The 24,068-nt window shown below is 42.6% G+C and overlaps 1 protein-coding gene across 10 annotated transcripts in view; it reads left to right on the plus strand.

Annotated features, from left to right (window-relative positions):
• Window positions 1-24,068, plus strand: part of KIAA0319L (KIAA0319 like) — a 35,317-nt gene that overhangs the window by 3,923 nt on the left and 7,326 nt on the right. For 7 of the 10 annotated variants that reach the window (XR_012677169.1, XM_075173172.1, XM_075173173.1 and 4 more), the window contains exons 3-16: window positions 3,514-4,211; window positions 9,590-9,881; window positions 11,999-12,100; window positions 12,949-13,046; window positions 14,235-14,322; window positions 15,571-15,663; window positions 16,343-16,475; window positions 17,597-17,825; window positions 18,901-19,024; window positions 19,588-19,720; window positions 20,607-20,755; window positions 21,061-21,212; window positions 21,403-21,541; window positions 21,895-22,054. Coding sequence is in view for 9 of the 10 variants with exons in the window: in XM_075173172.1 (XP_075029273.1) it covers window positions 3,514-4,211; window positions 9,590-9,881; window positions 11,999-12,100; window positions 12,949-13,046; window positions 14,235-14,322; window positions 15,571-15,663; window positions 16,343-16,475; window positions 17,597-17,825; window positions 18,901-19,024; window positions 19,588-19,720; window positions 20,607-20,755; window positions 21,061-21,212; window positions 21,403-21,541; window positions 21,895-22,054 (2,590 nt within the window). In the remaining variant the exon portion in view is untranslated. The other 3 variants (XM_075173177.1, XM_075173180.1, XM_075173181.1) reach the window with 3 other exon arrangements.

The following is a 24,068-nucleotide window of genomic DNA, read 5'->3' on the forward strand; positions in this document are numbered from 1 at the left end:
ATGGGACTTGCTTAGATGAAAATCAGTATGGTTCTGTGGAAAATGTACATCTAGAATGTTGGGCTGGCGTGTTGCGAGTTGCCTGTTCACTTCTATCGTTCCTGAGAGTTAACTGAGTTTTAAGCTATCCGTGTACAGCAATTCAGAAGTCATATTGGCTAATTTCAAATAAACATGTTCTAGGTGGGCATTAGCAGGGTTCTGGAAATGAAATCTGGCCAAAATATAATTCAAATCTCTGCATCTTGATTTAGTGGGTTAAAAGAGAAGCAGAATGCTCTCAGCATGGTAGTGTGTCGTCTGGGCTAAGTCACGGCTCTGGCATACCTAGGAGATGCTTATGGGGATTCAGGTTTTACATTTTAGACGAATAAATACAATACTTGTGTATGTAGTGATTTTTCACAAGGGATATCTTCCCTGGGAAGACTTTTTTTTAAATATGTCCTGTTCTGTCTGTGCTTAGTTTTAAGCCTGTTACTAGAAAGCTGCTGCTGAATATCAGTGGGTTCTGTATCAAACCTTAATTTGAGTAGTATGTATGAGCCAGGGCTGACATCTAAGGAGAGATGGATGAGCAGTGGTCAGGGAGGAGGAGGGATTTTAGGGATGTGGGAAGCAGCGCATTTCCCTTTTGCACAGGATATATTAGGGACAGTGCTTCACCTTTAACGGAAAGTGAACTTTTTTTAGGCTAAATTGAGTCTGAATGGATAAGATCCTCTCGAAATTCACAACAATAGTATTATCCTTCCATTTGTTACTTGTTTCTCTAAGTCTGGGGGCCTGTATATACACACACATACCTTTTGTGTGTACACCTCTCCCACGCTGTACTCTGTCCTAATTCCAAGCCCATCAGGTTAATGCCAGGTGCTTGTCCCTGCTTGTGTGCACAGTCGTGTCAGGGTGACTGTCAGTCCAAGTCAGTCCAAGCACTTCGGCGTGTAATGAGGTCGGTTGTTGCCCTGGGCAGACAGGCTGCCCGTCTGCTTGCTCTCGAAGGAAATGCTGTGTTGATGAAGTGTGACAAGGATGGTGCTGATTTTAAAGGTGCTGTTGTCAACTTCTCTGTCTGTTGAACACAGGCAAAGTTTCATTTACACGTTGCAGTTGGACATTTCTCAAGTGAAGAGCTTCCCCTCCTTCTGTGCAGTTGTGAGTTCAGACACCCACGGGGAGCTCTGGTCCCCTGTGGCTTGGTCACAGATCTCAAGTGCATTCTGTTGCAGATGATTCCAACTTTCTGGAGCCTTGTCTTCAAACTGCCTTTGCTGAGCTGGCTTCATAATAAGCTATAAATAACACTTTTGCTTCCTGCTTTCTGAAGTCTCAAAAACAAACTTTTCCTCGTGATGGTGTGAGTTCCCTTTTTGGGTTGAAATTCTTGGTGTAGCAGGAGATTCCACATGAAAGGTACAGGAATATGGCCATCACCCTTTATTTTAAACAAGTGTCTAATCCATTCTGGGTGAGAAAATCATTGTACGTGGATACCTTTAATGATCAGGAGTACAAAAGCTGTTACACCTACTGTGGTGGTTGGGATAACTAAATTACAATGAAGTATGTCCTCTGTCTTCCCCACTTGCTTTCTTTGGTCATATGAGGTTATCCAGGTCATACAAGGTTATAAAAGTGTTATGATTTTCTCCTTCCTCCTGCACCTGGGGGATGGTGCGGGAGGAAGGGGAAAATCATAGCACTTTTATATCACTAACTTTGGGTATTAGCTATGATTCAGAGGGTCAGAGTTCCTTGCCATCTCAGCAGTGTGAGGTAAGTGTCTTTGTGGCTGGAGTTTAAAGTCCTGAAGTCAAATGCTTCAAGTAGCCTAAAACAGCCAGAGTGGAAGACACCTGCATCCATCTGTGCTGTTCTAGTCTCACAGAGAGTTTTCCAGGACTGGTGCTTCAGGACGTTGAGGTTGACGACTGCTTGTGAGCTCCTGACTTGATCAGAAAAATACTTCCCCCTCTGCACTTCTGTCTGTGTTGTGGTTGGCACTTGAAAAGCTTCCTGCTTTGTGAGCCTGCTGTGGCTCAGCAGTGCTGTCGGAGTTGTGCCGGGCAGTGGGGACCTTGCATGATTTCTTCCAAGAATCATAAAAAGCACTGCACCAAAAAAAAGCATCATAAAAAGCACCATCACCAAATTACTTTTATTTGGTGGATGAGACATGGAGATCTGTGTGGTCTTTCTCCTGTGCCTCAACATATTCCATCTTTAACGTGTTTGTAACTTGGAAGTGACAAGAGAAGTGGGGTGAGAATTCTTCTCAGGGAAGACAGATGGATCAGTAGCCTCTATATCCATGCCTATTAATTTGTTTAGTTCCCACTGTAGTGAACGTGGGTATAATGCAGCATGAAGTCTGTATTCATTAAGAATTACTGGAATAGTAATATGTTACTGAACTTTTCTTTGTATGCTGTCAAGAAATGGCGATCAGGGTATTATAATTTAAATTCAGACTTCTTTATTTTAATGGAGAAAAAGGTTTCCCATTTGTGTTGTGTTCAAGAACTCCATTCTTGACAGGCAGGGAGCTAGGTCTGGAGCATATTCTCCAGCTGCACTACTCAGAGTCCAGCGACATAGTTTCTAAAGTAATCTTCCAGTGACCTATTATCCCTTGGATGCTGAACACGGCACAGTGTAACAGTCCCATAGGTCGCTAGTCTATTTTTAGGGAGTCCTTAATCTTCAGAGCTCTGAATTTTGGAAGCCTTTAATCCATTGATCCCCGCAAGCACTCTAATGTTTTGTGCTAAGAAAGAAAAAAAATCCATATGCAAAGCAGTTGCTGCTTTACCGCTGATCTGAGATCTGAAGTCACTTGACTCTTAAAAAACATGTTTGACAGATAATTTCTGTTACAGAAAGCACTACGGTGGAGCAGGTGGCAAGGAGAGGCCTTGCAGACCTCTGTTTTAGGAGATGTAATGACTTCTCAAATGGAGCAATTTCAGTTAAGTTGACTGACTTCAAACATCAGCATGGAAGAGGAAAACATGCCTTTATACTATGAACCAAGCCAGTGTCACTGTTTCCAGAGCTCTCCTTCGAGGCAAACGTGGGCAGAGAGGCAATGCTGTTTACTGATTATAGTACGAAACTGCACTCGGGATTCCTGGGTTCAATTTCTGGCTCTTAACTTGCTGTGTAACCTCACCCTCACTGTTCACTCTGTGCCTTACAGTCTTCTCTGGAACAGGAATGTTTCTGTTTTCACGAATCTTGTTGTAGATGGATTTAGCTGCACTGCTATCAAGAAGCGTGGTGGCCCTGTTGATAGGAGGTGCAGATAGTGGATTGTTGCTTAAAATCTTGTGCAAGTACTAGATACTGAGGGCAGGTATAGATTCCAAGAAGCCCCCGTTTTACTGTCCTGTACCCTTTCTCCCACATTGCTTGTGTGCCCTGAATTCATCTCGACAATAGTGATGAGGATCTATTGTACACTGCTTTAAAGGATTGAGAATTGTCTTTGTCTTCCCTCTCCTTTCCCAGATGCAAACTGGAACAGATCTAAATGCGAGCCAGGGAAGATCCTGTTTGGTGGCCGTTTGAGATCGTGGGAAGATCACCATTTACAGCTTCTGGAAGGATTTCATACTGTACGGTCCTGTCAGACTGCTTGCTGCCAGAGCCCCACCTGTGATGCCTTTTGGTTCTTGGAAAATATGTGCATCCAGGTGAACTGCACTATGCCTGGCATGTGTCAGGCAAACAGGACTGGCTTTTCTGACTCTGTTTTGGTGTTTTTAAAGAAATCAAAAAGCACAGAGCACTTCTTAAAGTTTCAAACAGAAGGTGATGTGAAGACCTGGTTTCACAAGTGGTTGGACTGGGGCATCCCTGTCCAGGGGAAAAAAAGACTGCAGAGGTCATTCCAGAAGTGGAGCTTGGCAGGTAACAGGGTGGAACTCCTGAAAAGGGATATAGCAGCGAGCCCCAGCAGTGAGGCTGCAGCCAGAGCATCAGACAGCAAATCTAGGAGCAGCCGAAGTGAAGCAGAGCGCTTGAAGGATCAAGTACTGAAGCACTTAGTGGCAGACACGCCTGTTCCTGAAGGCCATCCAAATCAAAAGAAAGACTCGCTGACAAATGGACAGAATCCAGGAGAGCAGAAAACCAAAAGCCTGTTCTCTCCTAAAAGCAATAATGTGAATAGATCAAGCGATGCAGACAGTGTTGGTTTGCCACAGGTAAGTGTGATTGCTGGGAGTGGAATGGGGTTTTCTTGGACAGCTGTCACCCTCCTGCTCAGTCTTGCTTTATGTAGACTTCGACTTAAAAATGCTTAAGTGATAGGGTACTTTTCTGGATGCCTGTTTTCAGCCTCCTGTCAACAAGGCAAGGCCAAGGGTTGGGTTTTTTATTTGGTTTTTGGGGGGTAAGGTTTTTTTTTCCCCCTCTTCCTAGCTGGGATAAACCGTCTGTGGGAAGTTGAGGGGAGGTGGAGGTCATGATAATGCTTATCCTTTGTGTAATCACACAGCATACTTGCCAGATGAGAAGGAAAGGTGAGATGTGATGTCAGTGGGAAGTACCTGGGAGTTGAAAACTGTTACCTGTAAAAGTACTTTTTTAGGTCCACAAAATAAAATAAGCTGTTTTCCTTTGAGTGCTGAATTGAGGCAGTTAAATACATTATTTTATAGACTCATGCATAGAGTTTCCAGTGTACTTTCATGTCAGCCTGCTTGCTTGAGCTGGCATCTTAATGCCAACTTTTTTGTTCTGTTTTTAAGACTGCTTCAGTTTCTCAAATCCACAAAAGCTTACATTGGCATTGGTTGAATGAAACCAGTTTAGTCTCTACTCCAAACATGTACAATGTTAATCTAGTAAATCTAGATGTTAAAGAGAAATTCGCACATTTCAATTGTTAAATGGTGTTTGTCGTTTTAAGTCTGCAAATATTTTTTTGAGCCTTATCATACAAAAAAGCCCATGCACTTTATGGTTATGGTGAAATAGAAAGAATTCTACTTTGTGAAACTGTTCTTTAAATACCTTTTGCCACGTTTCTAAGATTTGCCACTGTTGAAGCCTGATGCCTTTTCCTGTAGTTAGATTCTTGTTCTGGAAACTTGACTGAATTTATTTCTTTCCCTTGTATTCAAATCTTGGTTCCAGGTAGGGCTGTGACTGGTCTGAGCCACCACCCTGCAGAGCAGGATGTGGAGAGCAGCCAAGGGACACCGCTGAGAGCTCCAGGGCAACCCGGGTGGTGTGTGAAATCATGCACTAAAACTTTACAAATGTTTGATTTTCCAGAACCCCGCAGCATTTAGGGCTGACTCAAGATCTCAGTTTTCTCTCTCCCCTGCAGTATTGCAGCATTTCCACTCTGCCTGTTCGTTCTTCCTCCTAATTTACACAGTGAGATTTACACAGTGACCCCATTCTCTCAGTTGTTACGCATGCAACGTCTGGGGAGACTTCTTCACAGCCAGTCTTAAATGTCTTCTGTTGCTCTTGGGTAATAGTTGTTATATGTCCCTGCTTGTTCAGTTTGAAGTGTTGCATTCTGAGTTGTATTATTACTGTTCAGTGCCTGTCAGTAAACTGGTTGCAAATACGAAATGATGTGGATTAATCAGCTTCTGAATATTGCTGAGTATCCAGGATGTCCCATCTTTAGGAAGCGCTCTCCATTGTCATTAAGGTGCACTGTTGGATGTATGCTGGGGAAAAGTTTTTCTTCTCCTTACTGGTTTTTGATAGTAGGAAAGTCTGTATCTCTTGAAAAAATGCACGTTCATCAAAATAAAAACTTCTTACTAAAATATATTTGGCTGTGATGGAATTCCTGGCAGTCACATTTTTGAGGTTTAGGATAGAGTTTTTGAGGAGGAGAAAGAATTAAAAAATCCACCTTAACAGGAGTATTGAGCTGAAGCTGGTTCTACCCAGCCCTGGGCTAATTCCTTGATTATTGAACCATCCAGCTTTCACTGGCAAAATATAAGGCAAGCTATGCAGCTGTCCTTGCATTGCTGATCTGAGAGCAGTTTAATTTAGGCCAAGGATATAACATTCAAGGCTGTGTACTTGGGACGTGGCCAGCCTTTGCAGGAGGGAGATGCTAAAGCAGGGAGTTTTCCAAGTTGGGTTGGTTATGGGCCAGAGTAAGTAAAGTTATACACATGCTGAAATCAGTAGAATTTCACCTGGGCTAGATTTGGTCCAGTACATGGAACACATGGCTTCAGCAGGTGAATGCCGTGCATTTAAAAATACTTATGTATTCTTAAAGAAGGTTTGGCAGGTGGGCTAGAAGGTCGGGAGAATACTGGACTGTTACTGCATGCAAAGCAGTTCATACCTGAAAGCATCAAACATCTGAAGTGGGGAGGGACATTTGAGGTCAAAGTGGCTCTTAACTTCTCTCTAGAAGAGGAGAAGGAAGTTAATGTGGATATTCCCCCCTTTTGTTGACAAGCATTGAATGTGTGGCGAGGCAAATCTTTTCTTTTGCTCCTAGAGATTCAGGGAGAAGTCAAGTGACTGTTTTAGGAAAACATTGCCTCACTGAGTTTTAATTTTCCTCTTGCGGTTCTGATAGCTCCATAGCCATCTGCAATGTTCTTTGCTAATGTGCAACTAGCATTAATTTGTTGTTTTACTATATCCATGCTATAGAGCCAGAGATGGGTGAAGGAGAGTGTACCAGGATAAACTGCAGTGCACCCTGCTCATCAGCCCTTAACTAAGGAAGAGAAATTTGTGCTTTTCCATGAAAGTGAGTGGCATTTTCCAGGCACCAATTTTTTTCTGCCTCGTTGTAGAAATACTTGTCAATTTTAAGATATAGCAATGCATTTAATAGCCGGTCAGGAGAAGTATTTAAGCGCAGCACTGCTGATGACCAGGGCTGCAGCAGCACTGCAGCAGCTCTGCAGGCAAACTATGGAAAAAGCTGCAGCCTTTAAAGTGGAGTTGTTACAACGGAGCCAGAGAGCTCATTCTAGCACTCACAATTCTGGCTACTGGTGTTTGACTCTTCTGTTATGCTTCCTGCTAGTACTGGGTGCTTTTTACCCTATGAAGAAGGAGGAGAGGTCTCTCTTCACAGCTAGCACTAATTCTGTAATGGTTTGTGACGTTACCCACATTTTTGTGTCTTAAGGGTCTTCACAGACACAGCACCTAGTGCAAACAACCAAGGATACAATCTAAGCTGAAAAGAGCCTATTTTGTAAATTCAGATTAGGCTTAGCCAAGGAAGGCCCATTTAAATTAAAAAATAAAAGAAAATTCCAGAACACAGGTATTTTTCTTTCAAGTAACTTAGGTTCAGTGCAGGTTCTGATGCACATAGCTGTTCTAGTTCCATCTTAGAGGCATAGAACTCTCAGACAGGGAGACCAGGTCACTTGTCCCAGGCCAAAGGCAGTTAAGGATCGGAATCAGAAGTGTCTGACACTCCTACATTCACTCAGGCCAATATGCCGCTTCTCTCTATTTTCTGAGCTAATAAGGTAGGACAGCTGGCAAACTTCTAGTCTCTTCCTTGTTTATTCCCAAGAATGAAATCTTCTGTTCTTTGCTTTAAAGAATTCCTGGTTATGGAGTAAAGGTAAGAAATGTCTCAGCTTGCAAGCATTAGAGGCATTTTTGACTGTTATGTTGCCCCAGGCAAAGCTTATCTAATTCAAGTTCTCCGCAGACATTTGGCTGTCAATTCATCCTGAAGACTTCTGGGAGGAAGAGGATCTCTCTTAACTGTAAAGTTTTTGGGTTTTTTTAGTCATTAAAAAGTGAGTCAAGGAAGCATCCAGCTCACTGAAAATATTGCCAAGTAAAGTGGAGACTCGGCTGCTGTGCCCAGCGGGCGGATGCTGGTCTCCTGCGTGCTGTTTGTGACAGCTGTTCTTGTGACCTGTCTGGGTTGATGCTTGCTAAGCAAAAAGTGGTTCCCCATAGCGGTATGAAGTCACGGAGACTTTCTGCGCCTGTGCCTTTCCTAAAGAGTCTGTCTCAAGTGTCTGAGTTCCTGCCTGGCTGTTCCCCTCTTGTTGTGCCAATATTTCTAACTTTATCTTACTGGATTACTTGGCAAAAGGGAGTCAGTATCCTGAGTTGGCCAGAGTTACGGATGGGTGTAAGATGGTACTGCTTGGGACAGCCAATGAAGAGCAGCACAGAACAGTATGCCAGATTTTGCCTGCATCTTTGTTCCAAAGAATCCATAGTTTTGTTAAAGGAAGCCCATCAACAAGTAAGCAAATAGAGAAAAACAGCTTATGTCCATAACACTAACAAGTAGTGTTTGATTCTTTGGTCCATGAAGCTCAGACGTTAATCAAATGTACAAATGAATTGAGATGTTTTAAACTCTGTGACTGAGGGAAAGTTAGCTGAGATATGGGGAGAGGAAATGATTTGCCCAAGACTGCAAAAAAACCTTCTTGCAGAGAAGCCTTCAATGCCTTCATTGCTACCCTTGGCTTGGCTGGCTGTTTAGTACAGCTGTGTAGCACAGCTTTATTTTTACAACTGGCATTCAGTGTTTTCTGAAGCCCAGCCCATTTACTGACCAGGATGTTGCCCACCGTGGTCTAGAGCATTTTTCCAGTACCTGTTTCCTGGACTGAATGCCAACAGCATGGTATAAAAGCTTGAGAATATTTCCTCCAATATGAGCTTTTGATCAGCTCCTCTAGTGGGGAGTAGTGGTGGGCAATTCAGCTCCAAAACACTTCCCAAGTCAAAGACAGTAAATTGCTCCATTTTAAATATTTAGCAGATGTTCTCAAAATAGAGTTAGCTCAACAAAATGTGACACACACACGTACTTCATGGTGGAAGGTGAATTGTCAAGAGTATTGCCTGGCAGGCTAAGAACTGGAATGGGGCTGGGTACTGTAAAAGGAATTTTCTGATGAAAGAAGGGAAATTGTTCCTGCCACTTTGATTATTTTCAATAAAGTGGCTCATCCTGTATGGATGTGAGCAAACTTTCTGCCCGCAAGCTCAGCTCCCTGCCCCAGCAGCGTCTCCTGTGGCATGCACGCAGGGAACTGTTTGTATCAGGTCACCTTGCTTTGAAGAGTGATTCTTAATAAATTTCCTCTTGCTGCAATGATTTGATTATTACATAAAAATGCCATTGCAATCCTTCTGCTTTGTGCTTGCCAGCTGCACAGCTTTAGAAAAAAGGGCTGCTTGACCAAAATAAATGGCCCAAATGAACGCCAGTTCCTGGTCCCTGTTTCTTGTTTCTTCTTATCCCACCTCTATGTTCTTTTAGCTCCACTCACTGCAGTTTTGAACCTAGATCTTCTGTCACGTTTGCCACATCAACAGCCATGGTACTTAAGATGCTGTAGTTAAATCTATGGTCTTAACCGGTGTTCAGCTGAGCTAGAAATGGCCTATCTGTGGTGGACGAAGAACATGGAGAAACAATTCAGAAGAGAGAAGAGGAAGCAGTAAAATATCCTGCTTCTGGGAAAAACAAACCAGGGACTTTTCAGCCTCCCTAACTGGAGGAGGTGAAGTACAACTTAAACACAGCAAAACAAAACTGACATTCAGTGTTCAAGTCAAACTAAGACAACTTTTTTCTTTACAGATCCACACGGGAACATCTGCATCAGAACCATCAGTGTTGGCTACATTCTCCAGTCCTGTAGCACAGGGCTTGACGGCCACAGGGAAGACCGAGAAGCCTGGGCAGCCAGATGATGCTTCGGTCCATCCTGACTCCTCAGATGTGTTGCCCACAGTCAGCCCCATGCCGGGGAAAAGCACAACGAAGATGCAGACAGCTACTTCTGTGCCAAGTGGTGTTCCCACAAATGGCAGTGTTTCTACAATCCAGACCAACACTGCTGCATCACCAAGTACTACTGCCACCACACCAGGTCAGAACATGCAGTGCTCCGGCAAATGTCATCTGTTCAGGTTTTGCTGACAAGCCATTGCAGTATTGAAAAATACGAGATAATTTCAGAAATTATGGTACCTTTGAAAAAGTGCTGAGATACATGCTTCAGCGCACGTGCCGGTTGAACCCCGGGGTTTCCCTCATGAGGTCTGAGAATGGGACTTTGGCATCATAAATCTGCACGTGACCATTGGGTCTATTTCCAGGAACAGCTTGAAAGTAATGGTGATATCTTAATTCCCAAAGTGAAAGTTGAGACGTGGTGCAAGGCGTAGTCCTGTGAAGCATTCTTTCAGTAGTCTTGACAAACTGCTCTCTATCAAGTTGAGCAGAAATCTTAATGTCTACTCAAAATGGGGTGTAACTGATTCTTTTATCTTCTGTCCCTGAAATGTCAATGCACAGTTCAGCTGTGGAGAGCAGTGTACTTGGCCATTAGCCCATGCTTTGCTTTGCAGTAAAATGATGTTTCTGTTCGCACTGGTATTTCTTAAAACAAACTATTGAAAATGCATAAAAGCCAAAACGCACTTTGGACAGCTCTGTTAATTCACCCAGGCCATTAGCTCACCCTCTAAGGATGTGTACGTACATTGAATGGTGTATACTGGTCATGTGATATCTCAGAATTCAGTTAATCCAGTTTGCTGAAGTATTCACAGCTGAATTTCTTTCGAATTTAGGGTTCCTTTCCCTTACAAGGGAAAAAATGGAAAGTGTAAAGGAAACGCTGCATCCAAAGACATTTTTGGCAGGAAGCTCATTGGATGCTTGTGCTAACAAGTTAGTATTTACCCCAGCTAAAACTGGAAAATATATTTCAAATGTCTTCAGTGGCTTGTGTTGGAAAAGTAACGTAGCGAGGGCCTCCTTGTTTTGCTAAATAATACAAAGATGACGTGAAGGGTAGTTTTTCCAAGCGGGATTTTGGGGTTTTGTTGTTTGTTGTGTTTTGGGGTTTTTTTCCTGCTCAATTCAGATTTCTTTTTGCCTTGGAACTCTTAGCAGCTGAAAGACTGATGGAGTTGTAATATCCCAGGATCTGGAGTAATTGAGAGGGGAAAATGAGAGTTTGATGAATTTGTTTTCTTTTAGTTAACTGGTTAATTCCAGTAGCTAATAAACAGATGGAAGAAAGGCTAAATGTTTAATGACATTTTCTCCATCTTTTTTAACTTGGATTTTTTGTGCATATCTCTGAAACATTGTCTTTGACAGGGTCAAACTAGGGTAAAGCAACTTTAATTCTTGTTTTCTATGCATAATTCTCAGGCCCGATAATAAAAAGACAAAAATAAAGCAAATGGGGAGGAAAGAGTAGGATGAGGAGGCCAAGAGGTACTCTTAAGAAATGTGGTCACCTTTCTGGTCATCTTAATGCTAATAACAAGCAGGAAAAAAAATGTCACCAGCCATAGTTTTCAAGTCTTTACCCAATAGTCTTTAAAAACAAACTACCTGTCAATTTATTTGAAATGGAATGGCAAGAAAAGTCTTAAGAAAGGGATGAAAAGAAAATACAAATAAAAGGAACAGGTTTGTATGTTCAGTTCCCGTACTCAGTGTGGTAGCTATGCAGATTTCAAAAAAAACTCTTAGCCCCCCAGCAATTTTTCAAAAAAGAAATACCGTGGATTCTTCATATATTTGTGAGGATCTGAAATTGCAGTTTGGTAAATAGCAGTGTTTGTCTTGCTCTGCCATGAGACTGCAGCTGGGTTCTCTGCGAAAACCTGTCAGGTAAAACCCTTCCCATCCTGCTGGACCTGGGTGAATAGATTCCCCTGTACAGGGCCGAGGGTCACGTTTCAGCTCTTTAGAAAAGGCGCAGGAGCTGCGCAGTATCTGCGAAGAGAGAGAGATGACTGAGTGATTTTGGGCTTGCCTTAAAATGGTAAAACCCCATTAGTGCTTTTGCATTAACAATGAGAGTGAAACCTGAAACGGGAGCTATATTAAGTGACGGGATGTTTACAAAATACAGCCATTTGTAGCTGGTTTTTAGTCCACAGACTCTGAAGCCAAGGCAGTTTTTATGTACATATCTAATTTTTTTTCCTGTTCCTCTTTCAATTCTGTGTTTCTCCCTCTCAGTTATGAAGGAGCTGGTAGTTTCCGCTGGAGACAGCGTCGAAGTGACCCTGCCAAAGAATGAGGTTCAGCTGAATGCGTTTGTGCTTCCTGAACCACCACTTGGTAAGGCTTCCCTGGGAATTCTGCTAAGGGCTTGTGATGGTGAAATGGCAAATAGGCGTTATATACAGCATTAAATAAGGACAATCTTGAAAATCTCTTTTGTCAGAGAACGCTTTCCTGTAGAAATTTTTCATTCTGTGCTATTACCTCATGCTACCTCTCACAGAAAATAGCAAGACGCAAAAAGCATTGAAAGTGCCACAAAGTCATTAGATTTGGGAGATTGCATATTCTTAAAGTGGTATGTGAGGAAGCAGTGGATCTTCAGCATCTGTTTGTGATATTTACTGATAGGTGATAAGCTGTCTTAGCAAGTGATCTCTCATTTGGCAGATTTATATCTGATTTGACATGCTGAGGAACACATTTCTATACACTCCTCATTTCATCATGCAAATTGTTCACAGGTATTTGTAAAGTTCATATCTATAGCTCTGTCCACAATGGCAGTGGGAGACTGCAGAGGAGAGGCAAGCATGTTACATGTGCAGCAACAGGGATAGATGCATTCCTGTTCAAAAACTGGTGTTATGTTGTGTCTGCAGGATTTGAGGGCATAATAAGACTTTTCTCTCTTATTATCCTGAAGCTGTGATTGTTCCAAAGCTCTTTAATGCCTTAGAGGCTGAAAGATGGGTTTTGGCTCCAGAGTAAATGCGTGTAGAAGCACAGATTGTCTCTTTTTCCTGGGTATATTCCCAAAAAGCTGCAGCCCAAACTCCAAGCTGTCTCATTTCTCCACAGTGCAGCAGAACGTGCCTTGTAAATGTTTAATACCTTTGCTTTTCTTTAGCATGGCAGAAAGGCAGTCTTTTAAAAACAAATGTGTGGACCTTTTTTTTTTTAAGGAACCACTTATTCCTATGAGTGGGAATTGATTACTCATCCAAAAGACTACAGTGGAGAAATGGAAGGGAAGCACTCCCAGACCCTTAAGTTATCTAAGGTAAAGCTTTTGCTGCTTCGTATCGTGTTGTGTTAAATGCCAAATGGAGAAGACGGGGACCCTGGCAGCCAGGAAAGACTTGTATGTGATTTCAGGATGAATAGGAAATTGCATGATGGGCAGGCAGCCAACATTCTAAGGCAGGCCCTATTTTAAGTCTTATAAAAAGGAGATTGATCTGGCATGAGGGAAAGAAGAAATTGATTTCAGGATTTAAAAGCTGCCTACAAGTAGTGTGTCGAGCCGTACAAATGGCACAATTTCACATTAACAAAGGTTTGTGAATATTTCTGCTAGTGAAACGGTGTGGTGGTCTGTTTAGGTCTGAAGCCTTGTACTACCCTCTGAAAAAGGGACTTGCTGATTCCATTAATGAGTGCTGTGGAGTACCTTGTAGCATGTCCCTGGCTGCTGCTTTTAGAAAAGCTCTAACAGTGAAAGGATTGACGGTTTCTGCACGTGGGGATTCTTAACAAGGAAATGGCTTTAAATGTTGTGTGAATATACAGTTCTGTATTTATGAGACATTCCTTTGAGCATCTTGGATTCTGCTGCACTCGGAAAAAATCTACAGGCTTTAGTCACAATATCATGCAGAGAGAAGCCCTTCGAAAGGAGCGTTTCTATCTCTGTTAGGGTTTCAGCCTTTTGGATACCATGATTGTTGTCCAGCATCTAGTCCTTCGCCCTCTCATCTTGGTTCAACAGTGAACGATGAAGGGGTGACTGCCTGACTCATGTCACCTAGAAGGAAGAGAAGAAATACTTTCCTTTTTAAAAACACACAAGAAGAGATTTTCTTCTCTTACATGCAGCCTTTCTCATCTCAAATGCAATCTGCTAGTACAGATTCCTGTGGCCAGACAACCTGAACTAATCTCTGTTCTCTCTCTTTTGTTTGCCTATTGTTGCTAGAAAATAAAGCTTGACTGACAATCCTATGGCACCTGTGGTAGAAAGGAATATTGGTCTTTGGTTTCTGCATAGCCATTGTAAACTAAAAGATGCGTAATACCATTTTGGCATGGAAACCATCCTTTGCTGTGTATGCAGAGGTTGAAGCATAATTGCCTGTGTGTTATGCTGCTAATGTGCTGCTGTGCCAAAGCATGGTAGCTTGACCTTCTAACAGCTCCTGACAAGGTGCTACCATCCTGAAGGTAAATAATCTTTCGTGTTTACTTCCAGCTTACTGTTGGTCTGTACGAATTCAAAGTCGTTGTTGATGGTGAAAACGCACGTGGAGAGGGTTACGTGAATGTAACAGTGAATCCAAGTGAGTTGGTAGAATTGTATCTTTTCTTAACTTCATCTGTCTCTGACAAACCATGATACCTGTTTCACAGTGTTTTGCTTATTTGACTGGACCCTGTTTTTTTTGTGCTGTGAACTCGGTATATATGTATGTGTATCAAGTCATTTCCTGAGATGCGAAACTATTGCTAATAGACGTAGCTATTTCTGCGATACTGCATACAGGCCAACCACTCAGTAAAAGAGCTGGAATACTGACACAAAAGTGCTTAGCAAATGCCTCACCCTGGAAAGCCACTGCTTCAGTAAAAACTAGCTGTAACCGGGCAAAAAGCTTATAGCAGCAGGAGCAAAAAATGAGGGGAAGCCAGAGCTTTGAAGCTCCTTTGGAGGTTCTTTTCTTCCCTGTCTGGTAAAGAATATCATTCCCAGCCACAGGCAGGTGAAGTCAAATGTCATTCCTTACTGTAAGCATGGTTTGCAGATGAGCTGCTGTGGATACAGTAGCTCGTCCTGACTGTCTCACCAGGTCTTACTTTTTAGATGGCCTGTGTAAAGAGGCAACCACAGGTTCTGCATCTCCTTTTATGCAAAAAACCCCTTTAATTTGCACGCTTCAGTGAGACTTGTTCTACAACCTTTGTGGGCAAAGAAGTGCTCTTGCACGCCCTAAATTAGCAAGAGTGTGTGGCTGGCCTTCTGGATGCTGTTGCTGATCATTTCCTTATAAGCAGTGAATCTGCAGCTGGCAGCATGCATCAAAATCATTCATTTTTCAGAGCAGCAGCCAAACTTTGGCAAGAAGCGCTAGGTGCTGCTCTGTTAGAATGGTCTGTGCTTGCACGCTTGACCCAGTATGGGAGAACTGATTGAGTGCAGCCATTTCCAAAGTACTGGTGTGGCGGCAGTTCACCTCCTTGCTTTTTTAAATCACTTTTGTTAGCACTGTTTCCCCGCATTGGTGTACAACTTGCTGAAAGCACGAATCACTGTCGTTGATTGTGCAGTTCTCCGCAGTCAGTCTGATCAGTGGCTGTCTCAGAGCTGTGTGGCACAGCAATTCCACTCTTTGGACTCCTCTTCTGGACTCGCTGACTGCAGGACTGAGGGGGTAGATGGGGCTGGGGAGGGGGAAGAGGATGTGCCATATGTATTCTGCTTGCTACTCCTGGTGCACAACGGCAGAGTAGTTTTGCAGAGTTCCTTGGCCAGGGCTTTTTATCGTGATCTGCTTGTAGACGTTATTGTAACAGCTCGGGTGTTGTTGCAGAGCCTCGGGTGAATCAGCCTCCTGTTGCCATCGTGTCCCCACAGTTCCAGGAGATTTCACTGCCAACCATTTCAACTGTTATTGATGGCAGCCGTGAGTACCTGCTGTTTTAAATGCAGTAGTCTAGCAAGCCTGGTTTCTGTGTGTTTGCTTCTGCGCTGGCCCTTTGGATAAAGTTTAAGAGGAACTGGCTGTGATACTATCAAACACACTTTAGTGAAAAGAATCACCCTCTCTTGCCAGGAGAGGGGAATACGCACACGACAGCACCTCTCCATGTTTCCCCTTTGAAGGGCACTGCCTGAGCCAATCTCCTAAAAAAGGAAAAGCTCTAGAGGCTGCTGCTTAGAATTAAAAAAATTACCTTCAGTCAAAATTACTAGCCTCTTGAGTTAAGCTTCAAATGTATTAGTTAGCTAACACACCACCTTTACTGATCCTGGCCCACACTAGAGTTTTTCAGGAATTTCTTTAAATATGTTCAGGTTGTCTTACCCCCAACTAGTATTATTTTGTTAGCGTTTTGTTTTGGGTTTTTTTTATCTTCCCTCAGCATATATGCAAACCTGGGATTAAGGGTGTTCGAGTATACCTGTGAAACAGAGGAGAGCATACAGTTTGGGTATCTGCACATAATAGAGAGCTCTGGGCTTGGACCAAAATGCCTTTGCCCACTAAACCCAATGCTGAAGTGGGGGACTGAACATCTGGGCTTTGTGAAGCAGCATTTTCTAACTCCTTGTACGTGCATTTTCTCCCATAATTGAAACAGAAAGCACCGATGATGATAAAATTGTCAGCTATCACTGGGAAGAACTGAAGGGTCCATTGCGGGAGGAGAAAGTTTCTAGCGATACTGCCATATTGACGCTGACCAACTTGGTACCCGGGAATTACACATTCAGGTAGGTTATATCTGGAAAAGTTGATCAGCTGTCATGTACAAGATTCCTGAAGTGTTAGTCTGGTTTAAAAAACAAACAAACAAAAACAAAACCAAACAAACACACACACAAAAAAACCAAACCAACAAAACAACAGGGAGAGAACTCTATTTTGTGATGTACTCTCTCCACTCGTACACTTTCAGGTAGTTGCATGGCTTTTCACTTCAGAAGAGATAAACTATCCAGCTACTTCTTATTCTTAAGTTGTAGCACTGGTTTAAGATGATGGCAGAAGGGAATGTATGGTCTGCCAGCACTACAAAATGTCTCTTGAAATGTCACATCTAAGCTGTTTGGGTAAAGGCTTAGGAAGAAATGCGGTCTTTAAATCCAGTTTTTAAGTGCAATGTGTTTGTCCCAGATAAGTGAATGAGACCTAATGGTTTTCTGAGTAATAGATAGTGGCTGATTTTACTTTAATGTTTGTTCTGTGTTTTTCCTTTGGTCTGCATTTTGGTGTGATGTCCATGCACTGCATCAGCAGATCTATTTAAAATAAAATAAACCTGAGACCTATAACTGAACACTGTTTTCCTCTTAAGCAGTTGGTATATGAACTAATCAGATCGATGTTCAAATCTAGATTTAGCAAAAAGCAGTTCTATTTTATGGTACTAGCCTACCTGAAGAGGCGTACTGTGTTCAGGCCACTTGTGTGAACTTGTGTGTCCATGTTAATGAACGTCTTCTGTTGGGAGGCAGTGTCATACTCAGGGAGGTCTTTTCCATCACAACTGTGTATGTGAAAGCTGGTGATCTTTCACTAGCACAGTTTTATCTTGGAACTAGTTGGTAGATTTCAAGTGAGAGATGGACATGACTCTTGAATTTCTTGCATCGATTTGAGGCTGATAATTGGGCATGTGGGGGAAGTTTCTATTCAGAAAAAGCACAGTTGCCTCAAACCATAGGTTTTTTTCACTCCTGAAAAAACCCCCACTATCCTGTCCTTGAAAGTGTCTTAAGTTTCTAACTCTTCTTTTGCATTTCAGTTAACTCCAGCCAGTGTTTTGTATTCAGCTCTGATAATCATGACTCTTCGCTGCTTTCACTTTTTTCTTTTTTCCTCCCCTCTTCAGTCTAACAGTAGTGGACTCGGACGGTGCCAGCAACTCCACCACTGCAAACTTGACTGTGAACAAAGCAGTGGATTATCCTCCAGTGGCAAATGCGGGCCCAAATCAAGTGATCACCCTGCCTCAGAACTCCATCACCCTCTACGGGAATCAGAGCACCGATGATCACAGCATTGTCAGCTATGAGTGGCTGCTCAGCCCGAACAGCAAAGGGAAAGTGATGGAGATGCAGGTCAGTGCAGGTCTCCCGTACTCATCCTGGATTACTCACTAGCTGGCTTTTTTTTCTATAATCAAACCATTTTTAATTGACTGTTAGCAAATGTTTTGTATAATCTTACAGAGCAAGCATGTGATGATTAAATATATACTTAAAACTAAATCCACACGAAGCTGGTATTGGCTTAGTGGCTGAGCTCGTGCACCAGTCTAACCACAGGTTTTCAATGGCATCCTGTTTCCTTTCTTGAGCAATGCACTTTTAAATACTGCTCAAGAATGGAGGATTGAGAGAGACAGGAACTTTATGGCTTTGGATTCTGATGTCCCGTACAACAGGTCTCAGCACCTGTTGTATCACACCCATGTATCTCACTTTAACCTATGTGGCTGCTAGGGAAGTGTGTTCCTTCTCTGTTCAGTTGCTGAATTCTCAGAATATCAGTAATAGCTAAATCAATAATGGTATAATAGGGGTGCTTAAGTGTGATCAGCAGGTGTGGAAGCCAGACTCTGTGATCTTTTAGGTAACTATCCATCAGGATGGCATTTAGGTGCACAGGATAACCCGTTGTGCCAGGTCGTGCATTTCCTAAGCTGGGCAGACACAATGGACCGGATCTTTTGAGTTGAACCTTGGAGTCTAAACTTTGCTGATACTGGCCAGACACTCCTCAGTCCTAAACAGTAAAAGCTGGAACTTATTTCTGTGTCATCATTTTTTTTTTTAAAGATTATTACTACTGTCAAATTTATGGAATAAGAAAGTCTATGAATCAGGTTCACAATGTGTATAATTTGCACAGGACTCCCCAGAGGTTTTGCTTGGGTTGCTAACTCTTGAAAAGCTCTGAACACCTATATGGCATTACTCTTGTTATGTTCCGCAACAGTGTCCTTGTTGCTGTGCATAAATTTAGCTGTAAGTGCCTTGCATGCTTAAGTGGCACAGGCTTCTGGGCCCATAACAGGAGTTAATAATAAGCCCCTAGAATCTGCCGATAATAGTTGTTTTAAAAGCAGAGCCTTCTGGTCTATCATCATCTGTGTAAAGATTCTTCTTAATACATGAATATGTTTTCTCAAAGGGGGTGAGGACACCAGTCTTACAGCTGTCTGCAATGCAAGAAGGTGATTACACTTACCAGCTAATAGTGACTGATTCTGCTGGGCACCAGTCCACTGCAGAGGTCACTGTGATAGTCCAGCCAGGTAAGCTGCCCTTAGGTGATTTTGCCACTTCCATTCCAGGGGTTAGAGGCGAGCATCAATCTGTCAACATACTCTAGATCTTATGGTAGCTTTGTGTTGCTTTCAGAAAAGCTGCTCTAATTTAGGACCATTCTGGACCGGTATATTGCTGATAAACCAACAGAAGAAAGTTTCTAGGAATATTGCCTTTCTAGGCTGTTCTTTTATTTTACACAATGTAGTCTAATTGACGTTATCCCACCATAATGGCAGGATTGTATTTCCAAGCAGCTGTCTCTGCCCACAGTGCTTGGTCCTGGTACAGGAGCAGGAAAAGTGGAGTAATGCTTAGAGAATGAGAGCAAAAATCAGAACTCCTAGATTTCGTTCTCATTTTATTGCAGATGTGTGCATGAAACACTGATCTGAACTCTTAACTGCTTTTAACCTCACTTCCTCTGAGTACAAGGTTGAGATAACGGGTAACAAGTACACTATGGATCATGGAGAAACTTTTTAATGCTGGGGTTTTAAGCTCCACCTTTTATGGCATGTGTATGAAAAATCGTGCAATCCTTTTTCAGAGAACAATAAGCCCCCGAAGGCGGATGCTGGTCCAGATAAAGAATTAACTCTTCCTGTGGACAGCACCACTCTAGATGGCAGCAAGAGCTCAGATGACCAGAAGATAGTCTCCTTTCTTTGGGAAAAAACACGGTGCGTATCATCTTCCAGATTGTTCTTATGGAAGTATCTTGGTCTTTCATTTAGAACAAGACATGCCCCCACATACCTCCCTTGTGTTAAACCCTGGTCACATCAGGCCTGACAAGCTTTAGCAGTGACTAGAATGAGACAAGGATTTATGTGTAATTGGAGAGAGGTGGAGTTTTGTTTGAGCATTAGAAATACCTTTGCCTTCATCTCTAGGCCTGATTCCCATTCTCAGCGTGGTTGTGGCATGTAAAGGAGACCGGCTGTTCGAATCACGGCAGTGTAATGTGGTCTTGGCCGTATGAAGAGACTGACTCTTGTAATCAAATAACAGCAAGGCCTTCCAACTTGATCCTTTACAGTATGTTTGAATGAGGCAGTGCTCTTCTCTTCTCGTTGTCATGCTTCCCTTCAGACTCAATTCCCTGAAGTGCTTAGGGAATGCAGGAAAAAGCCTATGAGCAACTTGCAGTAGCTTTTTCTGTTTGCTAATGCAAAGTCTGTGCAAAGCTCTTATAAATGAAGGAACTATTTTTGCTCTATACATTTTCTTAAAAAATTGGCTTATTGTGCAGTTCACGTGAGCCAATTTTGCTGAAAGTACCACTTTTTGTAAACCCTACTTAAATGCTGGTATCGGTGCTCCCCTGGTTTAAAAATAACCAAAACACTAAACCACAGAAATTATGTTTTTTGTTCTGAATGCTGCACTTACTCTTTTGATTATCTTGCTGTAACTGGAGAAAAGAATTTTGCTTTTTGTCATAGACTCTGTATTTCCAGGCAACTGTCTGTTTGCATCCTGATAAACTCTGCTTGAGCTTGAGCCTCCTGTTTAGCTCCCATGGTCTATGCAAAGTTTAAACTGATCTTCTTGTGCTTTGGTTAGGGGCCCAGATGGTGTCAAGCTGGAGAATGCCAACAGCAGCATTGCCACTGTAACAGGCCTTCAAGTTGGAACATACGAGTTTACTCTGACAGTTAAAGATGAGAGGAACTTGCAGAGCCAAAGCTCCGTCAACGTCATTGTCAAAGAAGGTATGTCCAGCCTGAGACACGGGTTATCTCTGAGCAGTTCAGCAAAACCTGTGTTCAGAGGCAAAATAAGAGTAAGGAATGGGTGAAAAATAATGTGGAGAGCACTGAAACGGCCTTCTCCAAGTCAGGGGTTTACACTTTTCTGGAGGAACAGTATCTGCAGCTGAATCCTGCAGTACGTAATTTTCCTTCACTTCCCCCAGGGCTAGATATGGATTTCTGGGTTACAGGGGAGAGCTAATGCAGTAGTTTTTGATTGGGCATTACCAGATTTTTCTCCAAATGCTTTCTTTCTGTTTACTTAGAGATAAACAAGCCACCAGTTGCAAAGATTGCTGGGAATGTTGTCATCACCTTGCCCACAAATACGGCTGAGTTGGATGGATCAAAGTCTTCTGATGATAAGGGAATCGTCAGCTACTTGTGGACCCGGGACGAGGGGAGCCCTGCAGCTGGGGTGAGGTTTCTTTTTTAAATGGTAGTCTGCAGCATCACAAAAGTCAGTGAGAGGTAGTGTTGGCAGCTCCTGAGGAAATGTAAAGCTGATTGTTGCACCTGTTACCTTCTAGTGATATCCTTAAGTATGATGTTGTATCATGCTAGTCTGATCCTTTGTTTCCTGATACTTATTTTGCTCTGCTTTCCAGGAAGTCTTAAATAATTCAGACCATCATCCTGTTCTTCTCCTGTCCAATCTGGTAGAAGGGACCTACACATTCCACCTCAGAGTAACAGATGCCAAAGGAGAAAGTGATGTGGAAAGGAGCACAGTGGAAGTCAAACCTGGTCAGTCTGGGTTTCGTGCTGTACCACATTTGCCTACAGCGCACTAGCAAGCCCTCTGTTTTTCTGGATACAGTGTGCTGAGATGAAGTGTGTAGTCTAGTCCAGCTCAGAACTGTAAAAGGTCAAAAGTTTTGAGGGATGTGATTGTATTTTCATGTGGTTCTTGGGGGCTGATTCTTATTGCTTGCCATTACCTGTGAAAGTCATAGACTTACAGCCTTTCCTACACTGAGATTCTCTACTCTTCTGTTCAAAACAGAAAGTATCCATCTGGAAAGACACTAGAAACCTGACTTGTATCCAGACTGTTAAATAGAAGTTCTAAAGATCTGTATTATTTACGTTCTCACTAGATCCTAGGAAAAATAACCTCGTGGAGATAATTCTGGATGTTAATGTCAGCCAGCTGACTGAGAGGCAGAAGGGCATGTTCATCCGACAAATAGGTGTTCTGCTGGGGGTCCTCGACTCGGACATTACTGTGCAGAAGATCCAGCCATACACCGAACAAAGGTAGGGTTCGTCTGTGAGTGTACATGGAGGGGGATTGCTTGAGGGTTAAGTAAACCAAGGGCTGTTTTCTCTTGGGAAGCAGACTGGACAATCGGAACATGCGGAGATGTTGCTTAAAATTGATATTCCTACTTGCTTGGGTCAGAGAAGGTGGGTTGCCAAGCAGGTGTCTTTCCCCTTTGGAGATGCTGCATTGTCCTCAAAAGCTGTTTTCAGCTGCTAATGTCTTTGCCCCCCAAATCTGTAAACTAAGAACTAATCTGATCTGGTTTTGAAAATTGTGAAGGCTATCTGAAGGATGTTCTACAGCTGTGACTTATAACTGGACAAATAATGGGGCTTGGAACAGGAGCAGTTTGGTGAAAGACTGACGCCGCACCAGAGGTGGTGGTGTAGCAATCCCCTTAGCAGTAGCCCTGCATGCCAGCTTTGTGCAGGCAGTAGAGCTAATATAAAACTAATATCTGCTTAAATTTAACGTAAAATAAAATGTTGAAAACCAGTGTAATTTTTGTTTGAAGAGATAAGGAAAACTTGGTTTTGATTGCTATTTAGCTTACAGTAAACTACTGCTGGTCTCTTCTAAACAAGTGGAGGTTTGCTTATAGGCGGGGCTGTAGGCCAAGGTCATGTTACCCGCCTGGACAGTGTTGCTCAGCTCCAAGTACAGCAACCAGCAAGTCAGACAAGGGATGGTTTGGCCCAGCCGGATCCCAGCCGTGCTGCTTTGGCATGAAAGTACCTGATCGAGTTTAGCTTTCTTACCTCTGCACAAATGGCTGCTCTGGGAAATTCACTGTTCTGCAGAAAACTTCAGCGTTGTCACAGCAACAGCTGCACGTATCTGTACTAACAGCAGCCTGTCGTTACTGTAGGTGTGTTTGAGGATGCCTGAACATGCATGTGAGTGGCCTGGCAACAAGCTTATCAAGGGCAGAGTGGTAATCTATGGAAATAAGTGCAATATTGCACTTAATTTTTACTGAAAGTGAAGTAGCTTTAAGGTAGATAAATCACTGGAAAAGACTTAAGGGACGTGCTTAAAGTCATGCAGCAAGTCAGCAATAAATTTGCAGTTATACTTTAGACTTTCCTGAGTTCAGTAATGTATCGATTTCTTTATGTCCATGTTGCCTGCTGTAGCAGTAAAATCAGAGTTCATTGTCCATGCAAACCTAAAGAGCTCAGAACGGAAGAGCCAGCACTTTCTGTTGTAATATTACCTTTCTGTCTCTGCCATGACCAGACCAGTTGCCACTGTTCTTCACCAAGTAAGGCAAGTAAGGGATTCTCGTAATTAATGCTTCATCTGTTTATATGTCTAGTAAGTAGACAAAAGAGTGGGAAGTGTTACAAAAGAGCAGAGATTATTTTCTGACAGATGTCTTTAAGATCCCGTTTTTGCCTCAACTATCTAAGTAACTCGTACTATTTAAAAAATACCTTTTTTCCCCAGCTGCTGTTTTTTCACATACTCTGTGGGCTTGACTAATATCCTGTTGACTCATAGGCTCACTGGTAATAATAAACCTGAAACATCCATGCATCCTTTTGTGAATCTGAAGGATACACAGGGCTCTGCAAGGCTAGCAAGCCTAGGGGAGCGAGGTCTTCTATCATAAAGTTAATGCATTAAAAGGTGCAGAATACAGTATCCTCTACACCTGTCCTTTTTTTCTGGCTATAACACTTTGCGCATTCAAACTAAGCTTTGCAAAAGATTGTAAACCTTCACTGTCTTCTCTGTTGCTGGAGCTCTGTGCTGAGCAGTTAAATGAGCCCCCAAGTTCCATGTGTAGTAAGGTCCAAGGATCCCACAGCGAGGGAGGAGATTATGAAAATGGCAGGACCTTAAAGTTTGGGGATTTGCATACTTAGTGTGAATATGCAAAGATGTGCTTGATGGTGTTTGAAACTAGACTTGACAAAACCATTAGCAAACTCAAGAACAGTCCAGCCCTAGCTTTGAAAATATGGATGGATCAGATGCCCCAAAGGGTTTTCTACTGTATGA

The sequence above is a fragment of the Calonectris borealis genome, chromosome 25 (genome assembly GCF_964195595.1).
Source record: "Calonectris borealis chromosome 25, bCalBor7.hap1.2, whole genome shotgun sequence".
NCBI lineage: Eukaryota > Metazoa > Chordata > Aves > Procellariiformes > Procellariidae > Calonectris > Calonectris borealis.